General features: G+C 40.4%; 1 protein-coding gene across 6 annotated transcripts in view; it reads right to left on the bottom strand.

The window, feature by feature from the left end:
- CCSER1 (coiled-coil serine rich protein 1) overlaps nucleotides 1–27,653 on the bottom strand; it is a 741,428-nt gene that overhangs the window by 433,499 nt on the left and 280,276 nt on the right. For all 6 annotated transcript variants that reach the window (XM_081924900.1, XM_081924899.1, XM_081924901.1 and 3 more), the window contains one exon: nucleotides 8,736–8,946. In XM_081924900.1, the coding sequence (XP_081781026.1) occupies nucleotides 8,736–8,946 (211 nt within the window). The remainder of the gene's footprint in view (nucleotides 1–8,735; nucleotides 8,947–27,653) is intronic.

The following is a 27,653-nucleotide window of genomic DNA, read 5'->3' as shown; positions in this document are numbered from 1 at the left end:
AGTCCCCTTTATTTCAATGCCCCCATGTGGCTTAGTGTGGTTTAGGGAAGGATAAATATATGTGTGTGAATTAGAAAGCTGCAAGTTTTATGTATCCCTGGCTATGTTGTTACTTTCTAGCATCATGTAGCTGTAGCCTTTTCAGGGAATTTTAATAACATGTATATGTAACCTACTGAAATAAGCATATTGTATATATTTTTCCTTGCTAGCATTTAAGAGACATTTACATGTAATTGAGGCCTCAGAAGCACTGCGTCCCTGTCATCACAGATTTTTCACCCTATTAGTGGAACTAATTTTATCTACCATTTGGGTTTATTATTATTATTATTTATTTTCCATTTACACTTGTCATAAAGAAACACCACCTTCTAAAGCAATGCACTTTTGAAAGGAGTACAGCTAGTTTCAGAAATAATTATTTGAAACACAAACTGAAATGTAATCATATTTGCTTTAAATTAGAAAGGCTAATTTAATAGCAGATAATGTGCAAATCGTTTTCTTACAAGAACACAGAGTAGTTTGTCACAAAACGGCAGCACAATTTGCATTATAATGGGCTTCCTTATCATCCCACAGTATAATTGTTTAGAACATTTTGATACAGCCACCAGCAAAAAACACTTTTTAAGTTGCATCTGAACAGCTGCCAAAATTTATATCGGCACATAAAAGCCTCTAACACTATATGTGCCCACACATTAACAATGGATCATATGGAGTACCGTAGCTATTGGCAAATTAGATTTTAGTACTCTTGCCATGGACCAAAAATACTGTAGTTCATGGACCTTCTTTGCTTGTGGTCTTGATCTGGGATGGCTAAAAAATAACATGTGGGCTAAATCTGATCCTCAAGGAAATTCAACCTGACCCTGAATATGTCTTGGTCAGCCTGATGGCTGGGGAAGGACCCTGTTGTTCTTAGTAGAACTCTCACCAGCTTTTGATACCATTGACCATAGTCTCCTCCTAGTTCACCTATAGAAAATGGGTATCAGGAGCACTCCAATCTCACATTCAAGAAGGTAACATTGGATAAATGCTTCTTAGCCCCCACCAGCTCTGGTGCTATTCTCCAGAGCGAAAGAAAACAAGCTTTCTAGGCTGCATTGACAGAAGTATAGTGTCCCAATCAAGGGAATTAACAGCACCACTCCACTCTGCCTTGGTCAAACCAAACCTGGAATACTGTGTCAAGTTCTAAGTACCACCATTTAAGAATGATATTGACAAGCTGGAACGTGTGCAGAGGAGGGTGACCAAGATGATCAAGGGATTGGAATCCAAGCCTTATGAGCAACAGATGAAGGAGCTGGGTATGTTTAACCTGGAAAAGACGAGACTGAGAGGAGATATGATAGCCATATTCAAATATCTACAGTACGTCTACTGTTTTCTTTTGATCCAGAGGATAGTCCCTGAACCAATTTCTTCAAGTTACAAGATAGGAGATTTTGACTAAACATCAGGAAGAACTTTCTGACAGTGAGAGCTGTACAACAGTGGAACAGACTCCCACAAGAGGTGGTAGACTCTTCTCCCCAGGGGTTTTTAAGCAGAAGTTTGATGGCCGTCTGTCAGGGATGCTTTCGTTGAGATTCCTTCATTACAAGGGGTTGGACTAGATAACCCTTGGGGTCCCTTCCAACTTTACAATTCTATGATTCAACCAGGTATTTCAGCGCTGCTTGTGGTGCTCAGTTTCCACAGTCCAAAACCTATTAATTTATAATACTCATTGCCTCACAGGCTGTGGAAGCTAAAGCAGTGAAAACTACAAAAAACATTACATTGCAATGTGAAATCCTGTTACCCTTATGTAAGAAGTTTGTTTGGATCATGGTACTTGTATCAGCAAACTTCGTCTGTAAGTTCAGATGAATGAGGTGGTGAAATGGGCATTATTCCTTCAGACTTCAGGAAGGGGAAAACTGTGTTTTCCTATGCACCAGAATTAGATTCAAACATAGGAAACTGCCTCACAAATATTTATCCATCAAATATTTAACCATCTAGCCCAATACTGAAGGAAATAAAGACATTTTATATTTGCCAATAGTCATCTGGCATCAGATTGTCACTGATGGGACACCAAGGGCAAGCTGTCTGTCCGATAGAGCCATTTTCCCAACTTATGCCTTTGAAATTGTAATCACAAACAGTGAAGGGAACAAATGCTACAAGTTATATTTATGCTACCACCAGTGGCATGTAGTTGTGTGTGTGGAGCACCCTAAACACACACACACACACACACACACACACACATGAAATGAGGAAGTTTAGCTGTTTCGATTTAGTTTGATGCAGTAATTAGGACAAATATTCGTCCCAGGGTGATGAAATGCTAATCTCAATAAAGAACCAAATTAGTATGCAAAAACAACATGGGAAGATTAAAAGAATTATGAGTAATGGGGTCTGAGAGGAAAAGGTAATCGACTCCTTATTGCCAGACAACCACACTTTATATATTTCAGGACAAAATCACCACTTTAGGCCTTTTCCTCTATCTGGCATAAAAATATGCTTTATATATATTTTAAAGACAGAACCAGCACTGTTTTCTTCTTTTCTCTAGCATAAAAATAACAGTGTTCTTCATAGCAAAAGAGCAAAAATTATCTTCTCAGAAGAAAGAATTCAAGGATATGAGAGATTCATGGGTAGATAGTTATTTTAGCTATCTCAGTCCTGCTCTGCAGAGATAAGCGAACTGGTAGTCATCTAGCTGTATCGTTGGCAACTTGCTTTGTGGTGTTCAGAGTCTGTCGAGGTAACAGGAGCAATACTTCAGAGTATCTTTGTATCCATGTGGGTTATCTGCCTTCAGATTTGAAATAAGACATGTGTGGGTGGGGGGAAGAATTTTGTCTTTCAGATATGAGCGCTGAAGAAGAATACTTTTGCTTGGCAATCTGCCATAAATGAAACAGGAATTTGGACACTGGATGGAGAAGTGTTCATATTGTGAAATTAAACAAAGATTAACACCTGTCTCCCCAGTTCTCATTCGCTGTTTGGTAACTGGCATTGATGCACAGAGAATTAATGAGTGGTACTAGACACTGCTAATGAGTGTCTCTACTTATTAGGAGCTAGATTGTCTACTGGTAATAAATAAGGACTGCTTTATTGACCAGTAAGTTTATCTGCATACTGCAATAACTTGCTCAAGCACAGTTTTTTTTAAATGTAACATAGCAAAGTGAAGTTATTATAGCTACTAACTAACAACATTTTGTAGTAGGTTTGGGTGTAAGATAATGAATAGCCCAAGGTCATGCAATGTGCTTCTTAATAGAGAAAGGAATTCTCATCTGGGTCTCTCCATAGTACTAGGACAACACATTAACCCCTACATCATAACTTCCCCTAATGCTGCTCCAGAGGATCCTTGAATTTCTGACTCTACTGTTTCTGACTGCTCCATTTCTTTCCAGCCTTGCCTGAGATTTTCCTCTCCTGTACATTAAAAGTTGTGATTTATTTTATTTGACCCTATTTCATCTGCAGGGGAGAAAGGCAGATTATTCTGCTTCAGAGTTTTTCTCTTTCCCTTTTATGCCACTTCCCAACATTGCCACATAAAGCCAGGAAGGAGAACTTGGTGACTTCCAGATGTTGTTGGACTACAACTTCCATCACCCTGACCATTTGCCATGCTAGCTGGGGCTGATGGGAGATGGAGTCCAACAACATCTGGAGGACCACAGGGTCCCCATGTCTACTTTAAAGTGAGCCTGTTTATTTATAGAGTTATATAAAAGGTAAAGGACCCCTGAAAGTTAAATCCAGTCGCAGATGACTCTGGGGTTGTGGCATTCATCTCGCTTTACTGGCCGAGGGAGCCGATGTTTGTCTGCAGACAGTTTTTCCGGGTCATGTGGCCAGCATGATTAAGCCGCTTCTGGCGAAACCAGCGCAGCACACAAAAATGCTGTTTACCTTCCCACCAGAGCAGTACCTATTTATCTACTTGCACTTTGACGTGCTTTCGAACTGCTAGGTTGGAAGGAGCTGGGATCGAGCAACGGGAGCTCACCCCGTCACGGGGATTCGAACTGCCGACCTTCTGATCGGCAAGCCCAAGGCTCAGTGGTTTAGACCACAGTGCCACCCATGTCCCTTATATACCGTACATTAAACAAAGGATTTAGGTGATGAACATAACACATCCATAAAACAGAATATAAATACTTAAGTCAACATCTGGGCAGTGGTAGACAATAATCAATGGTCGAGCTAAACATCAGAAAAGCCCTGTGTAAGCAGAAAAGCCTTAAGATAATGAAGAGTCTTAAGTATCTTGAGAAGGAATCTGAACAAAATATCAGTGGTACTAGCTAAATGATAATAGGGAAGGAATTCCAACAGCAAGTTTAGATCTTGAAACAGGTGTTGATGGGAATCTCCCAGTAGCAGCCAGGAGGCTGCATTCTGCATATACAGCAGCTTCTGGACCAAAAACAAGGGAAGCGCAAAACGAGAGAACAAGTGAAACATATTAACATGTGGCACAATCCCATTTTAAATCTACATTAGATATGGATGAAGTCCAAAAAGGGGACAGAGTTACTTTTAAGTTCTTGCATACATACATTCTTCTAATGTTGCTTTGCACATTAGAAAATTATGTTTGACAACTTGACATTTTAATTCCTTCAATCCCATTAAGCTGTTAGGAGATTCAATTACTGCATAACATGGGTCGGGAACTCCTCTGTCTGTGGTGCCCTCCTTTCTTATCCCACTTCTATTTCCTATTGCTTTTTATTAACAGAGTTGGAGAACTCATTAGAAGCCTTGTTATCATTAACATTATTAAACTTTGTCTTCCTCATTATCAGGAACATTTTTATCTCTGCTGTCATTAAGCAGCACATCATTTAGCTCAAAATTACTCACAGGCTATGGAAAGGACGCAGTGTAATCCACACTTTCCTGGACTTTTGTGTGTGTGAAACATCTTCCGGTTGCTTGCAGATTATTTGCAATGCAGTCTCCAACATATGCCAATTTATTGGGACAATCAGCTCTTTTTGCCAAGAAAGCTCAGGTGTATTTGAAATGACGAGCCTGAGGCAACAATAGACGCACAGCAAACTCAGTTGGGGAATTGGCTCATTTTGCCTGCTTTATTATGGCCAACAATAGCAAATTAATAATGGACAATTGAGATAATGATGGTGGGAATTAACTGGGCTGATTTTACTTTATTTTTTTGTGCTGTTCTAGCCACTTAAGCATTTAAGTAGGCAAACAACTACATCATTATGCTTTCTACCTTTAAATATATATGTCAAAGGGGCTGGAGAAGAAGTTAAGACCCAGGTGTGAGCCTGGCATTTAGGAGGCAGATGTTGCTGTTTCGTTCTCCTTCAACCTGCTACTCTCAAGCTTTAATTCTTCATGCATGTCCCCCATTAGGTTTAACCATGCTTAAAGGTGTGGGTTCCGGCCTCATATAAGTCTAGCATGCTTGAATCTAATTCGTGCATGGAGAGACTAAACCATAGACTAAGTTGTCCTGTCAGGCTTAGCCAATGCCATGACTTCAAACTTTGTGAGGAAATGGGGCACCACTTTGTTATCTATCTCTCTCTCTCTCCATGTATATTTCAGTATGTAAAGAGCTCTCAGCTGGTTGTTCCACGACATGGTTTCAACCAGCCTTTTTCATTTCAAACCAGAACAGAGTCTGAAACTAGTATTTTTTCTATACCAGTAGTTTAGAAACTTTTACTATATGTAACTAAGCAATGTTTTACTGCCTATGCATCTTTTCTGACTATTGTATGGGCAAAGGACATTTCGGTGGATCCCTGGGCTACCTCAAAAGGAAGCTGAGCACGACAAAAACTCTGCACTGCACCCATGAAAGTCTTGGTATCTGGGGTGGTGGCAAGGATGTTCTCGTGTTCTTCTCCCTCCCTCAAACACACAACTACTTCTCCTTTACCTTATAGTTCACATACTCAGTTAAAACTACAATGCTATGCACACTTTTCTGGGCAGAAGCCTCCCTGAAAACAGTGGGACTTACTCCTGAGTAAGAATGCAAAGGATTGTGCCACAGATCACTTCATCTAGTTCACCCTCACTTCTTACCAACAAAGTTCCAGTAGACTACAAGGAGAGATGGGCAGCAGATTTGAAAGAGAGTTTCCTATTTGGGGGTTATTTCTCCCTGTGGATCGATTCTGTGGTCACATTCACTTGCCTGGGGCAGTTCATGAAGAAGTAATTGCTGGTGCGGGCACTGTAATGCACCCACAGCTAAGTCTCTTTTAATAGATATTTTGTTCAGACAGTTTGCCTGGCAGAAAAACAAGTAGCACAAACCATTACAATGGCTTGAATTCTGCCGGAAGATCTTTAACTTCCATAAGGAATGTCTGCCATATCAAAACGGTTGATACTGCAGCCCATCCCAAAATCTTCACAGTCATCATTCATCAGCGTTGTATCTACAAATCAAAGCCAAAATGGTGAACTATATATTGGCAAACTGTTTTATTTCTTAAAAAGAAATAAACCGACTGCCAAACCAACTACACTACTATCAGAATCTGATGCCTTATTATTATTATTATTATTATTATTATTATTATTATTATTATTATTACTATTATTATTATTATTATTATTAATGTAAAATTCACACTCAATGCATGTTAAAGCAGCATGTAATGAAGGAATTACCCATTTCCAGCATGAATTACTTGATTTTTTTAAAAAGTGACTACTTTAAATGCAGACGTTGAATAAATCAGTAACAATATACTGGTTAATTACAAACTTGGTTAGCTAAAGAAACCTGGAGAGATTTAATAAATTGATAACTGCCTCTTAATTTGCCAGTCATTTGTGATATTTGTTGGGCTGACAGAGAGATGTACCGATCTCTTAAAAGCTCCTTTCATATAAAATGCCAAATCTTATCACCCAAATAATGAGCTGTTGAGGTGCTTCTGAACAGGAGTTCAATACGGTAAACAGGCGGTTTTGATATTGCAAACGGGTAGGTGGCAAGAGGTGCTTTTGATTCTTTTTTAAAAATTTATATGGGATTTTCCTCATGAAAGGGTAAATCAATATTAAATGGAGGCAAAATACAGGCTGGCATTCTAATGATAATGACGTCAAATGGATGCTGTGAAAAACTTGCATAAAAGAACACCAGTCCCACAATAAATACCTGTCTGGCTATTGGGAAGCTCCCTTGATCTTGTTGAAATCTATGATCAGGTTCAGATTCTAGAGATCTTCACTTTTTATAATACTAGACCTCATGTTTATGAATATACTATTGATCATGAGTAAGCTATGATGGGGAAAGGGTGGGGGAGTTGTGGAACTGGAGCACTGGTGTCCTTTCTCATAGCTTTCCGGCAGCATAATGCCTGTGTCCTCCTTTAACTCTCCTTCTGCTACAATCCTGATACAACCATGCAAATACAGTACTGAGACTCTTTTGATAACATCCACACAAAGTGTTAGATATTGGTTCTATTTTTGTTTTAATTTTGAAAAACTGAGTAGTTTCTGAACTCATATAGTCAGAATAAGATTAGACACCCACTTCACATCATCTTAGGAATCTTTATAAAAGTAATTTCTCCATGCTCTGTAAAATATGAATAACGGAGGGGAAATCCACAATATAAACTGTTTCAATATCTGCATGTTCATCATGTAATAACTGCAACATCAAGTGTTGACTTTAATTTGTGAAACGGCTATCTACCTCTGTAGAAAGAGATTTCCTATCAGCTGTGTCCGAACACAATGTTAAAGGAAAGCTTAGTTCTGCATGAACTAAACTAAGCTTGTTTACTCCCTGCAACCTTCTCTGTCTTCCTCTGGCATGACGTCCAAACTGAAACAAAAATGCAGTGAGTTTGAACTATGATATGACCGAACAACTCAAGATCAAACTGTGGTTTCTGATTCTGGCTAGTTTGGATAAACCATGGCTGACTGTCATCCTTGATTGAGAAGAAACAATAAACTGTGCTTAGTAGAAAACAGAAGCAGATCTTTCGGCCACGTGGAAAGAAGAGGTACAAGTAGGTTCATACACATCACATTAACCATATGGCTGAAACAGGACATAATCTCTTTCACAAAATAGTTTCCAATGGAAGCAGTTGCTACACAGCTCACCAATTGCTCTTCTGAGTGACCAGATCGATTTCAAGCTCTTTGATAGAGTGCTTAAAAACAATGCCAACATCAGAGGCAGATGGAAATCAATCTAGTCGCATGGCTCAGTGATCAGATGACTGCTTTGCCTTGTGACGAACAGTAATGTACAATGAATGTTCCATGTGGCCAGGGACCATTGTCAGTCAAGTCAGCCTGCTTCCATTAAACTTTACTTACCAGTTAAGCTCTCTTTAAATTCCTATCCAATCTTAACCCCTCCTCCAATTCCCTTTCCCTTTCAGTTTTCCATCTTGTTTTATCATGCTGTCAACAAGAGCACTTTATTTCCCTCTATTCTCCTCAAAAGTCAAATGTATTACAGGAGCTAGAAGCACCATGATCAAGACTGGACAGCTATGAACAATTTAGCTATGGACCTTTTGGTTTTTTTAATCAATAAATCAATAGTTTGCAAAAGCAAGTGTCAGAAGATCAACCTCCCGTAGTTAGTTCTGGTATTTTCCATCACCATTAACATAGAAAAACAGTAGCCTTTCAGTCATTTAAACCCTTACCTCTTGGAGAACCCTCTTCATTTTCAGAAGTAATGTTTTGACAGCTGTACAGTCTTGCATCATCAGTCGAAAGGGCAAAGATTCCATCCCTCCACCATCTTCAATGGCTGCAAAAGGCCACTCCAGTGATGGGCTGCTAGCCAGTTGGCTGACACGAGGGCACCTCGCTTCTCCTCGATCCACTTCCTTTGACAACTTCAGAGAAAGATTCCTGTCAAGATACAAGTTAAGATCATTAGCTGCAATACTAATGTTTTCAGGAAAGAATGCCATAATTTAAATCGGTTAGCTTCAATTTTTCATATCTGAGACCACCGGTAACCTAACCTGCTACATCATCTTAATGTCTTAAGCATCTAAATAAAAACTCAGGGGCTGTACAGTATGTAACAAGATTAACCACACACACACACAAAAAAACTGCTTAAAAGAGTGTGAGGGGTTGATTCATAAATCTAGAGGCAATGAGATCCAAAATGAACATAAGAAAGTTAAGTGTATAAAGAAGTGAAAGAAAAAGGGAAAGAAGAAAAATAGTACTTCCAGGCAAGAAAGATGATTTACACCATTTCTCCACGAGGTGAAACAGGAATGTGATTCCCACCCCCGTCTCCCCTCCCACAACCCTACACCCAACCCACCACATCCCTTGCCAGCAGAACAGCCCCCTGTCACCAAAACACAGTGAGAGCGGACATTCTGCAAGGTCTTGCTGCTCATCTTCTCTACCTTAGGAGTAGGAAAGAGGAGCAAGCAATGCTGAACACTGGAACACCACCCTCTTGCCAAAGCTGGCATGAGGCAGGGGGTGTCCCACAAGGGGAGAGGAAGATAAGCGGCAAGGCCGCGTCCCAGAACACCTTCCTCTTGGGGCTTTCTGGCAGCAGGGGCGGGCGGGCACCACCTCTTGTGCTTCCATGGCCTGAGGAGGCTGCTTCAGCCCATCACATGGGTGGGCCGGCTCTGAGTTACAGTAAATCACTGCCTAATGGAAGGCCAACAAAGGGGAATATATTCAAGCCAAGATACAACAGAATATAACAGCCGCTTTTGTTTTCCTTTTTATTATATATGTCTTTCTTTGCCCTCCCAATCTCTACCTAAGCCCTCTATCATCCTACTTTATCATGTCCTTCCTCATAAAGTACAAAATAAAATATTAGGTGGTGTCCCCTGGTGTGACCGAATGTAGCTTGCCTGTGACCCTATTTTAAGACCAATTATTTAAGTCAAGCGAGCTCTATTACCTGATAAGATGAAACATCAGTGCAGTGAAAAGTTTTGTTCAAGGAGATGTGAAAGACCTAGAGAAGATACCAGTTCAATTTGCTTGAACTTGGATCTGTCTTCAAAGAGCACAACACAATTCCTTTATGCAATCTAAAAGGTATCTCTATACTTTAAATCATTAAACGTAAACACCATTTAAGCCCTGGACAAGAGGAGATGAATACTTGAATGGCACCAAGTTTTAAGGACAAAAAGCATGACAAGAGTTTAAATTATTGTGAGAGAGAGGAATGGGAGGACAACGATGTATGGCACCTTGAGCACCAAGGAGGAAAGGTGGGATATAAATGTAATAATAATGTTAAATAAGTGCTGGTTTTCTATCAGCAGTTTGGAGGTAAAACATCTGCAAGGATTTATTGGAAAGTCCCTCATTCAATCTTTAGCTGCACATCCCCCCCACCGGCATGATCCTCAAGAGCATGGATATTAATCACACTTTGAAACTCTTATTATATTGAGGCAGTCTTGCAAGTACAGTGGATACAAACTAAGAAGATTAAACACAAAATAATCTGAAAATCTTTGTGTCAGTGAAGCTTAATTGTATGTCATCAGTTGTATTTCCTCATTACTGTGGTTCCACATTTTATGTTTTAAGCAGGGGTGGTGCAATGCCTACAACTGGTTCCATAAGAAAATGAAATATCTAATAACTAAAGAACAAAAGTGGGCACATATTTGCACATGCCAAGTTATAAGCATAGATACTAATAGTGTTTTTTTAAAAAAAAACAACAAACCCAGACATCTCACCATAGCAGGGAAGATGAATGGTAGAGTGTGGTGCTGATAACTTACAGGTTTGATCCCTGTATGGAACAACTGCTTATCCCTGCATTGCAATTCTGTAATTATATGATTCTAAGTAAGGTGACCTGTGTTCTTGGTCGCTGCTTTCCAGGTGCTGACCACTGATAGGCAAGTTCAAGGACCCTGTTTTCCCTTCTTAAGGTTCTTTGGACAGCAGTTCAACTAGAGGACTCTCTTCTGTAAAGTAAGACAGACAACCACCCTATATTGTATTTCTGATCCATTCTCTTCCTCTCCCCACACCCTTCATCCCACCAAGAGCTGCATGAATTAGATTCTCTGTTTCTGCTCTTTAGGTCAATTCATAGCACAATCAGCCATGACCTCTTGCCAGGCACGTATTCTCATGCATCCTAACCAGAAGCATACAGTTGCACATTGCCACATACTCAACATGCAAAAAGATAGCTGACACAAGTTTGTAGGTGCTTTCTAGAAGGAGTGGAAAACTGGATAATCAAAAGCAGAGTAAATGGGGGATGGAAAAGAGAACAAAAATATATATTTAAGGAGCAATGCCAAATCAAAATGAGATGGCACATTACATTGCAGTGACTTTCCCATGTCAGCCATAAACCTGAGCATCAGATCATATTGCTGCAATTTTTACAGGTGTGTGTGTGTGTAGGTAGGTAGGTAAATAAGTAAGCCACTCTTTCTGGATTTTTATTTCCTTCTTACTGATCCTCATATTTATGAGGTTTGACAGTTTATGAGAATTTAAACTTCACCGACACCAAGATTCAAAGATTACTTAGCTTAATCTTCTTAGTTCTCATCAACAGGGCTTGCAACAAAGCCACAGGAGAATGAGCTGGAGTACAAACAATGGGCTCCTAGTGCCTTCACTTCTTGACACCAGCTTAGCAAGTGAGAGACAAGCAAAACGATCTGCCTCAGAAAAGCTCTACCAGCAGATCAAAAGGCCACAGTGGGCATTATGTCAGAGATGTTCATTCCCAAACAGAACTTTAGACAAAATCTTAGTTAGATTAGGAATACTGTACTGATTCCTAAACAGTAACCTGATGATAAAATCCCGAACCAGCAACTTAATAAAAAGCATATTTATTATTTCCAAATAACTTTCAAATCAAAGGACTGCACAAGGTAAAATCAGACAGAGGTTCTGCCCTCATGATGACAATCTAGTTTTCTTTTCTAAAATTATGCACCACAGCAAGGTGATCCACAAAACCAATCTTCACGGAAAATCCTGCACTGTTCTAAACCTTGGCATTCTTGAATTTGAGCGGCATATGTCTGCAGATTAACTCTGTGACTGAACCACAAAAAAGATGCCTAAGTAAGACATCTGTGGGGTTAAGAAAGGCCGCAAATAGCCAATTAGGAGACTCTACAGCATTCTAAAGTGGTGGTGCAAATCAACAAGTTGCATACAGGTTGGCTGTCATGGGCTGAATGAAGAATTTCAATTTGCAGCGCTTTAATTGCAGTATGCCATTGTCTGGGTAAAACACAGCCCAGGTTTTTAATCATCCATGAGTAATTTATTTCAGTCAGTTCAGATTGTTCCAACGAGAAGAGTTTTCTTTTCCACACTTCTACTGGTTCTTTGTATGAGCACGGGGTAACTCCAAGTGATTCGAACAAATACAGTGTTCTCTGTGGGCAAGGGCTGTCTGAAGTGAAGGAGTCTGCCATGTTTGCAATGAGGAAGGACAGTAGTTTGCAGTCTCGTTCTAGACAGATGCAACTCCCTAACTATCCAGGGCAAACATCTTCATGTTTAGTCAGAAGAAAGGGTCACTGCGTTGAGTAGGGCTTATTTCCTAGCAAGTCTGTATAGGATTACACATAATTATATTACACTTATAAGTATTATACTGATTTTACACCATGGTACAAATCTCCCCCACCCTACAAGGACTTCACATTTACCAGGCCATCACTATAACGCCACAAAACAAATGTTGCTAGAATGGATCCAGTTATGTGTGATATATATATATATATATATATATATATATGCAGGTTTTGGTGTCCTCGGGTGTCTTCCCGTGTAAAAGTTGGGGTGTCTAGGCGACGTTTCGACGAGGTCTCACTCGTCATCTTCAGGCTGGTGCTTTCGGCTTCTTGTTACTGGAACAGAGCAGGATCTCAGTGTTTGAGTTCCTATAAATACTGTTGAGGGGGTGTGGTGTATAGCCTCCAATGTTCTGGGCAGAGAGGAAGTTCCCAGGCTAGTGTGCCTTTTCTTCTTTTGTTCCTTAATTACTTGAGGGATATCTTGAGTGATTTCTTGAGTGATATCCTGAGTACCACTTAGGTGGGTCATTAGGTGTGGATTAGTTGCTAAAGTCTTTGTGTCTTGACCTCTTGAACTTTGTGAAGAGTTTTTCTGAGAAGATGGCTGTACTGCACTTAGTTGTGCTCTGGCTTGGCTTCGTGTATAGGGGCGAGCTGTGGTTTTGTGGCCTGTGTCAGCCAGATCTGTGTAGGGATTGCAGGGGGGTGCAGCATCCAGAGGTGCCACCATGGTTTGGCTACTGGATGGTGTCTGTAATTTATCTGTGGAGAGGGTCTGGGTTTGGGTCTGGTGTGGTTGATTGGTGATGGCGTTCTGTGTGCCTCTGGATCTGGTGTCAGTTTTTGTGGGGAGGGCTAATTTCCAGATGTCTGGCAAGCGGGATGTGTCGTCACGCTTGTTCATGTTGTGAGGGTGTTTCTCTATCTCGATGGCTTCCATGATTATTCTCTTGTGGTGATGTTCCATGTTAAAGAGCAATTTGGAATCTGCAAAATTAATTTCGTGTCCTGTTTCTTTCATGTGTTGGAAAAGAGAGGAAGTTTTTTCTTCTTTTTTGACGGCATTCTTGTGTTCTGCGATACGTGCATTTATTCGTCTGTTTGTTTGTCCAATGTACGTGGCTGGGCAGACTTTGCAGGGTATTTCATAGACCCCTTGGTTTTCCAACTGGATTTTATCCTTGGGGTTTCTGAGGATATTGGCTATTTTTTGGTTGGTGCAAAAGGCTGTTTTGATATTGTGTTTATGGAAGATTTTGCTAATTTTATCTGTAGTGCCCTTGATATAAGGAAGGAGGGCCATGCCATTGTTTTCTTCTGTGTCTTGGTTTTTGGGGGGTGTTTCTTTTTGGATTAGCTTCGTAACCCTGTTTTGCTGGTATCCATTGGCAATTAACACATTTGAGAGATTCTGTAACTCAGTTGTCAAGTGGTCTTTGTCAGCCAGGCGTTTGGTTCTGGAGATGAGAGTCTTGGCTACGGAGTTTATTTGTGCAGGGTGGTGGTGTGATTGTGCATGTAAGTAGCGGTTGGTGTGTGTTTTTTTCCGGTAGATAGTGTGTCCTAGGGAGCCATCAGGTTTTTTGTAGATTAGGACGTCAAGGAAGGGAAGTTGGTTGTTGGCTTCTATTTCCATAGTGAATTGTGTTTTGGGGTGTAGGCTGTTGAGATGTGTGAGGAAGCTATCCAGTTTTTCCTTCCCGTGTGGCCAAATTACAAAGGTGTCGTCAACATATCTGAGCCAAAGTTTGGGTTTGTGTTCTGACTTGTCTAAAGCATTGGTTTCAAAGTGTTCCATGTACAGGTTTGCGATGACCGGTGAGAGGGGTGATCCCATAGGTGCTCCTTCTATCTGTTTGTATCTTTGTCCATTGTGGATGAAGTACGTGTTGGTTAGGCAGTGGTTGGTCAGGTCCAAGATGTATTCGGGGGGATTGTATTTGTTTTGAATGGCTGTCAAGGCTTCATTAATGGGCACTTGTGTGAAGAGAGATACAACATCGAAGCTCACAAGTAGGTCATTAGGATGTAGGTTTTGCTTCTTTATTGTTTCTATGAACTGGAAGGAGTTTGGAACGTGTGAAGAGATGGATTCTGCATAGGGCTGAAGTTGCTTGGCGAGAAATTTAGCGAGATTTTGTAGAGGTGAGCCTATGGAGCTGACTATTGGTCTGAGTGGTGTTCCTTCTTTGTGTATCTTGGGGAGGCCGTAGAGTTTGGGGCATCTGGATGATTTTTCTCTGGGGATGATTCTTAGCTGGATTTCTTCACTGATAGGAGAGGCTTTTATTTTGGATTTGGTGGTTTTTTCCAGATAGGTGGTGGGATCTGTTTTTATAGGTTGGTAGGTAGGATCTTGGAGTAGATTTGATAGTTTTGCTTGGTAGTCCGATGTGTTCATCACAACAGTGGCATTACCTTTGTCTGCTGGGAGAATGATTATGTTGTTGTCTTTCCTCAGGTTGGTGAGTGCTTTCTGTTCTTCTTTGTGTAAATTGCTTCTGGGTGGTTTGCTGGAGCAGAGGATGTTGGTGACTTCAAGTCTGATTTTATTGGCTTCATCTGGGTTGATTTTGGTTAGGCTAGCTTCGACTCCGCATATGATGTTTTCCGTGGGGATGCGTCTCGGGGCGACTGCAAAGTTGAAACCTTTGGAGAGTACTTTGGTTTCAGTTGTGGTGAGGATCCTGTCTGATATGTTATGTACTGTTTGTTTCATGGGTTGTTGTGGAGGGTGGCTGGGCTTCTGGCGTTTCTCTAGTTTGTGGAGTTTGTTGGTGTGTGTGTCTGTCTTATGTGAGGTCTCCGTTTCAGCTCTCCAGACGGCTAGTTGTTTGCATTTGTCCCAGAGTGCAGGGTGGATTTTGTTACAGAGTTTGAGGTGAAGAGTGAGCAGATCTTTGTTGGTTTGGTTTAGTAGGTATCTTTTCTTGTGTAGTTCGTTTCTGATTAGGGATAGTTCAGTTCGTTTCAGGATCCTTTCGGTAGCTGGGGTTTTAGAATGGAATTTAAGTTGGAAGCATGTGGGAATTAAGTTGTTGTCTCGGCAGTTGCGTAGGAACAAGAGATCACATAAGATGGTGGCTCTTCGGACTTCTAGTTTCTCGTAGGTTCTTGTCAGCTGGAAGGTTTCCTCCCCGTAGAGGTGAGATATTTGCTTTCGTAGATTTTCACGGGTACAGGAATGCAGGTTTTGGTGTCCTCGGGTGTCTTCCCGTGTAAAAGTTGGGGTGTCTAGGCGACGTTTCGACGAGGTCTCACTCGTCATCTTCAGGCTGGTGCTTTCGGCTTCTTGTTACTGGAACAGAGCAGGATCTCAGTGTTTGAGTTCCTATAAATACTGTTGAGGGGGTGTGGTGTATAGCCTCCAATGTTCTGGGCAGAGAGGAAGTTCCCAGGCTAGTGTGCCTTTTCTTCTTTTGTTCCTTAATTACTTGAGGGATATCTTGAGTGATTTCTTGAGTGATATCCTGAGTACCACTTAGGTGGGTCATTAGGTGTGGATTAGTTGCTAAAGTCTTTGTGTCTTGACCTCTTGAACTTTGTGAAGAGTTTTTCTGAGAAGATGGCTGTACTGCACTTAGTTGTGCTCTGGCTTGGCTTCGTGTATAGGGGCGAGCTGTGGTTTTGTGGCCTGTGTCAGCCAGATCTGTGTAGGGATTGCAGGGGGGTGCAGCATCCAGAGGTGCCACCATGGTTTGGCTACTGGATGGTGTCTGTAATTTATCTGTGGAGAGGGTCTGGGTTTGGGTCTGGTGTGGTTGATTGGTGCTGGCGTTCTGTGTGCCTCTGGATCTGGTGTCAGTTTTTGTGGGGAGGGCTAATTTCCAGATGTCTGGCAAGCGGGATGTGTCGTCACGCTTGTTCATGTTGTGAGGGTGTTTCTCTATCTCGATGGCTTCCATGATTATTCTCTTGTGGTGATGTTCCATGTTAAAGAGCAATTTGGAATCTGCAAAATTAATTTCGTGTCCTGTTTCTTTCATGTGTTGGAAAAGAGAGGAAGTTTTTTCTTCTTTTTTGACGGCATTCTTGTGTTCTGCGATACGTGCATTTATTCGTCTGTTTGTTTGTCCAATGTACGTGGCTGGGCAGACTTTGCAGGGTATTTCATAGACCCCTTGGTTTTCCAACTGGATTTTATCCTTGGGGTTTCTGAGGATATTGGCTATTTTTTGGTTGGTGCAAAAGGCTGTTTTGATATTGTGTTTATGGAGGATTTTGCTAATTTTATCTGTAGTGCCCTTGATATAAGGAAGGAGGGCCATGCCATTGTTTTCTTCTGTGTCTTGGTTTTTGGGGGGTGTTTCTTTTTGGATTAGCTTCGTAACCCTGTTTTGCTGGTATCCATTGGCAATTAACACATTTGAGAGATTCTGTAACTCAGTTGTCAAGTGGTCTTTGTCAGCCAGGCGTTTGGTTCTGGAGATGAGAGTCTTGGCTACGGAGTTTATTTGTGCAGGGTGGTGGTGTGATTGTGCATGTAAGTAGCGGTTGGTGTGTGTTTTTTTCCGGTAGATAGTGTGTCCTAGGGAGCCATCAGGTTTTTTGTAGATTAGGACGTCAAGGAAGGGAAGTTGGTTGTTGGCTTCTATTTCCATAGTGAATTGTGTTTTGGGGTGTAGGCTGTTGAGATGTGTGAGGAAGCTATCCAGTTTTTCCTTCCCGTGTGGCCAAATTACAAAGGTGTCGTCAACATATCTGAGCCAAAGTTTGGGTTTGTGTTCTGACTTGTCTAAAGCATTGGTTTCAAAGTGTTCCATGTACAGGTTTGCGATGACCGGTGAGAGGGGTGATCCCATAGGTGCTCCTTCTATCTGTTTGTATCTTTGTCCATTGTGGATGAAGTACGTGTTGGTTAGGCAGTGGTTGGTCAGGTCCAAGATGTATTCGGGGGGATTGTATTTGTTTTGAATGGCTGTCAAGGCTTCATTAATGGGCACTTGTGTGAAGAGAGATACAACATCGAAGCTCACAAGTAGGTCATTAGGATGTAGGTTTTGCTTCTTTATTGTTTCTATGAACTGGAAGGAGTTTGGAACGTGTGAAGAGATGGATTCTGCATAGGGCTGAAGTTGCTTGGCGAGAAATTTAGCGAGATTTTGTAGAGGTGAGCCTATGGAGCTGACTATTGGTCTGAGTGGTGTTCCTTCTTTGTGTATCTTGACTTTAGCAACTAATCCACACCTAATGACCCACCTAAGTGGTACTCAGGATATCACTCAAGAAATCACTCAAGATATCCCTCAAGTAATTAAGGAACAAAAGAAGAAAAGGCACACTAGCCTGGGAACTTCCTCTCTGCCCAGAACATTGGAGGCTATACACCACACCCCCTCAACAGTATTTATAGGAACTCAAACACTGAGATCCTGCTCTGTTCCAGTAACAAGAAGCCGAAAGCACCAGCCTGAAGATGACGAGTGAGACCTCGTCGAAACGTCGCCTAGACACCCCAACTTTTACACGGGAAGACACCCGAGGACACCAAAACCTGCATTCCTGTACCCGTGAAAATCTACGAAAGCATATATATATATATATATATATATATATATATATATATATATATTAAAAAATGGATATTACACTATCAACAAACCTCACATCTTTAACTGTGGAATCCTCTTCCCTCATTCTCCCTTGTAGGTCTTTGGATTTCCATAATACTAAATTTGATTTAAGCCAATTTACATTCTGATCCAGAAACCAATTCAAGTTCAATTATGGTGATTTCATTCCACTGACTGAAGTCAATGGAGTTAAATCAAGCCAAGTCCAAATAACCAAGTCTAACTGGCTTGTGTATCAGCTTTCCCAGCTCTCCACACTTCCCTTTTTGTTAAGGGCTAATACTTTGAAAATGTGTATGACAGACAGGCTAGATGATTAAAATGCATAGTATGGGGTAAGGTGCATGTTATTTGACATTTTACAGCTTTTAGCACTGAGCATCATTTATTGCCAATTTTCATGCTGTGACTTTTCAAAGTCACCTCTGAGAGGAAAATCAGGTTAAAAAAAGAAGAATATGCATGCATGCATGTGCACAAACTGCACACAAATGTACATTCTATAATGGCCCAAGCAAGGATTGTTTATAAATTGTTGTACAGTTTTCCACCCATTGATGAAATCCTCCTGCAATCAAATACTTTGAAGCTTGCAATCAAAGACTTTGCATGAGGAAAGAAATGTCCAAACAGTTGGAAGAATTTCCACATTATACATTCTTAAAGGCCTTGATGAAACAACTTTAAATTGAGCATAACAGAAAACTTTCTGCACTCTACAGTTCCAGCTTTCCAGTCCTTCAATTCTTTCCATTTCCAACCATCTTGAATATTAACACTATACTGGTTTATCTGTCTTTCATCATATTGAAGTAGAAGCAGAAAATTGTTCCAGCATGTGTGAGTTTGAAGAGTCCTATTTCCTCACACATCAGAAGAAGCCCAGATGACAAAGAACTCAGCCCAGAAGACTGGCTGCAGACAAGGCAGGGTAAATAAGAATAGACCTGCTGGACCAGGACCATCTAGTCCAGCATTCTGTTCTCACAGTGGCCACGCAGTTGCCTATGTGAAGCTCATAAGCAAGACCTGAGTGCAACAGAACTTTCCCCACTTCTGAATCCCAGTAACTTGTATTCAGTGGGACATATTGTTGGCCATTCTTGCACTAATCAGATTGTGATATGGAACATTTTTGTTCTTTAAAAAAAAACAAAAAACTTCTACTTGGTCCTAATCTGTCTAAGTATTCTTTCAATACATCCATGGAACTAAAGTCTATTGTTTTAATGGTCTCCACTGCATTAATTAAAATGTCCACACACATTTCTAGACTCTAAGTGCTGCAATGACCTTTTCATGGTCCGATTTAAAACACAGACCAGAAATTAATTAAGTGGATCCGTTGCTAGAAAGAAAAACCTAGGAAAACATTTGTCCGAAGGAATATACAGGCTGAAAGAAATACCTAGGCTCACTTAGCAATTGAATGGATGGAATAGAAAAATCCATATAACCAAAGAACAGGAATTAACAGCAAGGACACATCGAGACTAATGACTCCAAAGGTAGGAACATGCATCTCACAAAAAGAGGCATGTGTGTGTGTTGCATTTTCCAATTCTGTAATCGCTACCAAGAAACACAAACAACAAGCAATGCAAGTCGTCCACTTTCTACTCCTTCCCATTTTTCAGCATCCAAATCCACCTTTGAGTCTCCCATGGCAGAAAGTAAACCATGTTCTGGTTTGCCCGATTCAGAGTTTTGGGTTTCTGGTTTTTACCCTAACATGCTTGTTCTGAAATAACTGTTCCTGTTTAGAATAAATTTCACTGTTTCACCCACCTATTCTTGCTGACTATCTTGGTTATTTGGAAACCGTCATGTTTCTCTTTCTACCCATTATTATGTATTTATTTTGTTTATATGCTTACAGGACAAACATAATAAAATAACAATCCATTAAATAGCTTGATACCAAAACATTAATTCTGGTGCCATGAACTTATTTCACTGCAGAGGGAATTCCATAAATGGGCACCACATCCAAGAAGGCTCTTTCTTTGGTGATAACCTGCCAGAGATCAGTCCTGAGCAGCCCTGAAACCTGGGTTTTCCTTGGAGGGGAAACAGGGGAGACAGAGCCCTCAAAAACATTGCTGGACTGCCAACAACTTTGAGAACTGTTAAATTGTTAGAGCGCGTTGAATTTTTCAACTTTCAACTGTCAAAAATGAGGGGTGCTAAAATTGTGATATGACTTGGGAATGCAAAAGCTATTTTGGTTAAATTCATATAAATTGGTTTTGTTTGGCAGGCAGAATGCATGTGTAAAATTGTATAAAAATCATTAAAAATGATTGCCAAGTACTTGCAGTTTGATATATTAATATTATTTGTATTTAGTATTACCTGACATTTTCAGAAGGTTTTCCAAAAACAGTTTATGTGCTTCTTCAACAAACGTTGGCTTATCAAGCTAAACGCTATCCAGTCAAAAAATATTATCAGATTTGAGTTACCCAGAAACATACTTTAAGACCCCTCACTGAATAAATTTGCAAAAAAATGACAACCCCTACATTGCACCCAGGTATCAGTGGCCCAAGACTGGAAGTATGAACACCAGTTGCCCTGGCTGACTCTGAGACCTAACCATCATCCCTGGGGCGAGAAGATCAGGGTTGATGGTAATCCAGAAGGTTTTTTGGTCACTAACAAAATGCTCAGCTAACTGCACATGGCTTTTGGGGAGGCAGGGGAAGTACATGTAAGCACCCACCTGAATCAAGGTCTGTCTGTGAGCCAATAACAGGTGGAACCTCCAGCAATTATATAAGTTCTCGGTCTGAACTGCTTCACTGCTGAAGCTCCCCCCCAAAAAAACCTTCCTAAACTGGAGAAATGGACACTACTTGCCTTACCTCTAACGGCAATGAATTCCATCCATCAAAAAATAAAAACTGGGTTCCTTACTCAGGGTCAGAAAAGAGGTCATGTCAAGAACTCCTGGTCTTGCCAGAGATTGATGATTCTCTTTCAATTCAGTTTGTTTTTCATCAACAGGTAAAGTAATCTGAATTGGCAGTGACTTCAGAGTACATATTTCTGTGTAAACAGGCCCAAGTTATTTAAGCCCTTTACCCTACTTCACTCAGGAGGTGAAATAAACTATTTCCAGCATGGTTCATTTTCCACCATGGATATTGCATTTTCACTGGTTATCCCAAATTGAGTCTGCATTTCAATGCAGAACTGACCTAATTCACAGTTCCCAGACTAAAGCATGTATCCAAATGCAGTTATCTATCTATCTATCTATCTATCTATCTATCTATCTATCTATCATCTATACACATATATAACTGCATACAAAACTATATATTTATCATACGTACCACATGAATATTTAGGGAGGTATGAATAGAAACAAAGAAATGCATATAACATCCATATTTAGGGAAGAAATGCTTGTAATATAAATGAATGCAATTCTAATTGTGCTTGTGCTATTACACAAAATGGGATGGAACAAACATGATTGAAAATGGGTAAAAGTGAAACTGACCAAAATTGGCTGACTCATGTCTCCCTATCCTAAATCCACTTTTTATCCATTTCTATCCAATTTACAATTTACAAAGGGATTGTTAACAACTGGATGCACAAACACTTCTACGAGTGGGAGTAAAAAAATGAGGGTGCTCATTCAATGTACATGCCACTGACAACAAAAAAACTAATCCACATATTGGTTTCTGTTCTTATTTTCCCAAGGCATTTGAGCAGCACTAGCAACCAAATGCTTTGTATTCTGACCAAAGTGTGACCATGCTTATGTATTATTATTACTGTACCTTTACTCTGGTGTAATTGCTTCAGGACATTTTGTAGTAGGATGCAATATATAAATTTAATTAACCTAGCCTAGCTTAATCCAAAAGATACTGCAATGGTATTTTATTTACTCAGAAGTAAGTTCCACTGAGTTCAATGAGATTTACTTACTTGTGAGTGTAGGATTACAGCCTGAATGTGCAACCCATTTAAAGTAAAGGGTAGAATCTGCACTTGGATGCAAATTCCTGTTCACACCCTCAAAAACATTCAAGACATCATATGAGGTTTTTATGAATAACTGAGACAATGGAATGGCAAAGTCAGTAAAAAAGAAAGGGACAGGTTTCACTGTAGAAGAGTTGTGTCTAATTGCTGAAGATTCCTCACATCCATAATATAAGTAATTTGATTAATCAGTGAGGAAGAAAACTGCATCTATAAAAACCATCCTATTTCATGATCGTATAAAAAAGTAAGAAGATAATGTTATTGTTAAAAGAGCTTTTATGTGAAGTCCTGTTTTATGGTCAGTTAAAGAGGAGCTTTAATGGATTTGAAGACAAAAAATACAGCTAACTTGTCAATTCCTTTTCAAAAGATTGAAACCTAGCGCTTCTCTCTCCCCCAATGGAACAACTTCATAGTTTATATTAGTCTTTGATTATTATTTAACAAAGCATGCAGGAAACATGCAGTCCTATCAATAAGCATCTGAATTTGCATAATGTATGCCATATTCTGCTAAATAAAACAACTAGCAAAACATGGGGTTTTGACACTGTTAATAAAACCCAACAGAAGGTTTCACTGCCTATATTGTTACTTGTCAAATTTTCCTTCCTTCAAACTGACTCCAGTACTATAACTATTAATTGCCACCCAGATATACTTTGGAGGAAGCAATATTTACAGGGCACCTGTGGAAAAATAATAAATATCACGCAAAAGACCTCAGACAGGCACAAATGTAAGGTAAAGGTAAAGGTACCCCTGCCCGTACGGGCCAGTCTTGACAGACTCTGGGGTTGTGCGCCCATCTCACTCAAGAGGCCAGGGGCCAGCGCTGTCCGGAGACACTTCCGGGTCACATGGCCAGCGTGACAAAGCTGCATCTGGTGAGCCAGAGCCGCACACGGAAACGCCGTTTACCTTCCCGCTAGTAAGCGGTCCCTATTTATCTACTTGCACCCGGAGGTGCTTTCGAACTGCTAGGTTGGCAGGCGCTGGGACCGAGCAGTGGGAGCGCACCCCACCGCAGGGATTCGAACCGCCGACCTTTCGATCGGCAAGTCCTAGGCGCTGAGGCTTTAACCCACAGCGCCACCTGCGTCCCGTCAGCACAAATGTAACAAAGACTAAAAAGGTAGCCTTTGAGTTTGTAAGACCTGGAAAAATGAGGAAGGTCTGCTTGAGAATATCTCAGTAAGGCTTTTTTTGGGGGGAGGGGGATGACAGAACCTAGGACTGTGTGTCACTCCAAAGAAACATAGAATCATAAAATTGTGGAGCTGGAAGGGACCAAGAGACAGACCAAAATCAAATTCAGATAAACTGATTTTTTAAAAGACACTGTATAGTTGATTTGTCTAGCTTTGGGAGAGGGAAGAGGGAAATAAATGTTATATGGAGAAGCGCAAGTTCTGTATAACCTTTTTATAAAGTAAACTCTCCTAACATTGATACAGTATCAAAAATGGAATATATGCATTTCCTATTTTCCTACAGTGCAGCTGAGGTGTTGAACATAGGTAACCGTATGTATCCAGTAAAGGTTGTTGGTCCATCTAGCGCAATGCTGTCCACCCTGACCGACAGCAGCCTTTACAAGGTCTCAAGCCCAGGTCTTTCCCTGCCCTGCAACCTAAAATACTTAAACAGTGATGGAAAATCTGTAGCACTCCAATCAATCCTATTCAACATGGTTAATAGCCGGGGATAATGGGAGTTGTATTCTAGCAGCATCTAGAGGGCAGTGTTCGAAACTCCCATTGTTCTAGGCACATTTTGCGACAGGGAATTTCACTAGCGTGAGCAGTTTCTGACCTCTGGTTGCAGTACAGCGCTTAAGATTTCAGACTAAAACTGCAGAGTGGAAGGAGAGGAAGGCATTTTTTTGCCTCCCCACTTCCAGCTACTCTCTGAAGACTGGAGAAGATACTGTCTTAAGCATATGGACAGGGGAAGGACTAGACCATGTGAAAAATGAACATAATATTTTAGGGGCAGCTTATTCATTTTCAGCTTTGTATTCTTGTTATAGAAATGTGTCCCTAGACATTCTGTTGTTGTGCCCATAAGCTAAATTTAAGGTGCTCCTAGCTTTCATATCTCAGTTTCCAACACTGCTAGAGGGTCAGAGGTTACACACCCCAGGTTTAAAATGAAAATCAAACATCATATATGCAAAGCATGTGCTCTACCACTAAGCTATTATACTTCCCCAAAACTTCCCACTTTACCTTTATTTAAAAAATACGCAAATACAAACTGCTGTTCACAAATGTAACAGATATCTGAAAATCCATAATAATTGTGAATTTATTTTAGAACAGAATGACAGGCAAAGCTTTCTGCCAAAATATCCTTTCAAATGGTTACCTCCACATTAAAAAAGAAAGAAAGAAAGAAAGAAAGAAAGAAAGAAAGAAAGAAAGAAAGAGAAAGAAAGATCAAGCAACACTAAAATGTGGTGCAACCCTTCATAGAACACGAAAGACAGGCTGTCTATAATGTCAAATCATTAAACTTTCTGCCAAAACATCACCATCATTGTCCTTGCAGGGCTGTTACGGAGTGTAGCCCAAGTTAGTCCAGAGGAGATGTGCCCGCCCACCCACAAAGGGTCAGAGGGCACATTCTGGAGCAAGCAGCTGACAAAATGATGAATGAACAGCTAGGGATTCAGAAAGTTTAAAGAGCAGAGGAAGCAGCATGAATGACAATAATAGGAATGTTCTTGTCTGAAGTGTCAACAATGCTGACATTACAGGCAACCTGTCTTGCAGGGTGTTCTCTGTAGGTGTGCATCAAATTTTTGTGATGTTTGATTTTTAAATGCAAAAGCTACCATTTCAAAGATGCAAAAAGGTCCACACAAAAAACTTGCCTTCTACTATTTTGCAGCTTCTTTCATAACCATTTGCAGTCACCCATTACCCTGATTAGCTACTGCTCAACCCTACATATTTTTTTTTAACTTAAAATAACATTGCAACCATTTCCGCTGTCTCATTCTGTGAGCTGATCCACATGTAATGGCACATTGAACAGCTCTCTTTAAAGTCCCCTTGCTTTGAAGTAATGCTTGCAAACACCTGGATTATAATGGGGGGAGGGGTAGAGATCTCACAAAGAGCTATTTTTGGGTAGCAATTAAAAGCAAAAATTGTAATAAATTTTCAAGATTAGACCTTGATTTTTTACTAGTCAATATGCATTACCCCACTTAAATGTATGATGAACATACAGCTAGCTCTGTGTCTCATTCATTGCAGATGTGATAGCTTCAAGTGATGCACAGAACTAGCATTAAGGGTCAGCCATGGTCAGCCACTTCTTGAGGGTCCCCAGCTCAGCAAGAGGACCATGGATAAGAGCTCCCTGGACATGCTGCAGTGAAAAGGAAGGCTTACTGAAGAAAGGAGGCCAGTGGAGAGTTCTTGCTCAAGGACCCTCCAAAATCTGCAGCCTTTAGTGTTTGATGCTTTATTGTGTTTTTATCTTTTGCTGTGTGATAGGAATTTTATGGTTTTAGATATATGGCAACGTTCATAACCACACGTACATAGATCAGCACAGGAAAGCCAACCTGGAACCATTTTGATTCCTAAACTGAGCAAATGTTTCTTGCATGGTCAAAATGGAAAAGCCTCCCCATTGTCTCTTCCTTCACAAATCCTGTCTTAATCTGTGTTTGAATAAGGGTGTGAGCCTTATCATTACAAGACTGCCCAGGCTCCCCAAGAAATCCAATCAAGTAACCTGCTAGACATAAACAAAGCGACAGGAGAAAACAACATGCAAATGTTCTGTTTTAGACCGCCTTATCTGAGGGGTGGTCTTAGGTTACACCCCTTCTGTGATGAATGCATAATGTTTCTGGGGGTGGTCTTCATCTAGAGGATGGGAGTTTCAAAAGTCTTTATAAGCCCTTGCACAGCAATTTTGGGGGTCCTCTTCCTCTCCTGCGTCTGAGGGGAGACCCTGTTGCAACAGATCAATAAAGATCAAGCTTACTACAGTAGCTGCTTTGCTTCTCAATATTCTCTGGTTGGCCTCTGTTATTTTCTCCTACCAATAGGGAACCTATGTAAGGACTCTATATGGGCTCTTGGATACCCCATAAGGGAAAAGGGCATATTTTTATTTACAACACTTTATAGAATGGTTGAGGCAGTTTCTCCCTCTCTCTTTACTGGAAGAGTGTTCCAAGAAGCTCAGAATCTTGGGCAAGTGCTTAAGTAGTAATGAATGGGTGAAAAGTATCCTCCCTCACCCTATGCACTTTTTATCTATAATTGGGTATTACCTGTTCATAATCTCAGATCTCAAATTCTGACTCTCAGCTTTGGAAGTTAATAGAGGGATCTTTGTTTTATAGATTTCTTTTATATAAATAAGGTGATTTACACTCCTAAGCACTTCAGAATAATGGAGGTCATTGCCTTTTCATAAATTAGATATAGGTCTAAGAGCTGAACTCAAAAGTATAGTATCATAAGAACAATGTTTATTATTCAAGCAATGCAACTAGTTGATACCTTTTAATCCCATTAGCAACTTCCCTCATAGGAAAAAATACAAGGCTTGAAGCTCTTATTTTTATGTCATTTTTGGACTGATCAATTGAGATGATGCTTCCTTCTCTCCTAATCAGATCATTTAAAATCTGTCAATGTCTTCAGTGGAGTATCTTGGGGTAGCAGGATTGGCAAGTTTAGGATTTTAAATAAAACATCAATACTTTCCTTCCAGACTATGTGGCATCAAGATAATAAAAAGGTTGAATTAATTTGCTATTTGCAATATCACTTTCATCATCTCTCCACAAAGCAGGTGCAAAACAGTATATTTAATATATTATCTTAAGATTTGAACTTTCTCCCCTAGTGGCAAGTGTCTCTCACAGAATTTGTCATTCGTTGGGGGCTGACATCCTCTTGGGGAAGTGATAGCAGAATAGGATTTTTATCATTTCCCCCCTCTTTGTGTAGAGCCAGACTTTGGCATCTTTGGCTTTTGTTTCATAGACAATTGAATACAGATTGGGATCAGTGTTTATGGGAACAAGTATGAGGGGAAACCTTCCCCTTTGCTTCTAGGCAGCTTCTGTTATCTGGTTTGAAATGTCGAGTATTCTTCAGTGAGCTAAAAGTGAGAGCAAGAGATAACATTTACGGTGGCATAAAGATGGAGCCAGATATTTGCACCAAGGACATTGTTTCCTCCATATTCTGTATGGTGATTTTAATGAAATATCCCCTACAATGATCCTGGAAATATATCTCTAAATATAGTATTGTTATGCATTGCATATTAATATTGCAGTTTCAAGGGCAATATTCAGGCTGTTTTTACACCGTGGTTCTTGTACCTAATGTGTTTGTAATGCAAGTATGAAAGTTACATTGGTCAGAATGTACATTTGCATTATTCAACCTGCTGCCCCTTCACGGTCTCTTTGGAATTA

This window comes from Podarcis melisellensis (genome assembly GCF_964234715.1).
Source record: "Podarcis melisellensis genome assembly, chromosome: 9".
Lineage (NCBI taxonomy): Eukaryota > Metazoa > Chordata > Lepidosauria > Squamata > Lacertidae > Podarcis > Podarcis melisellensis.
Note: the sequence above shows the minus strand (reverse complement) of the source record. Positions and strands in the feature narration are given on the sequence as shown.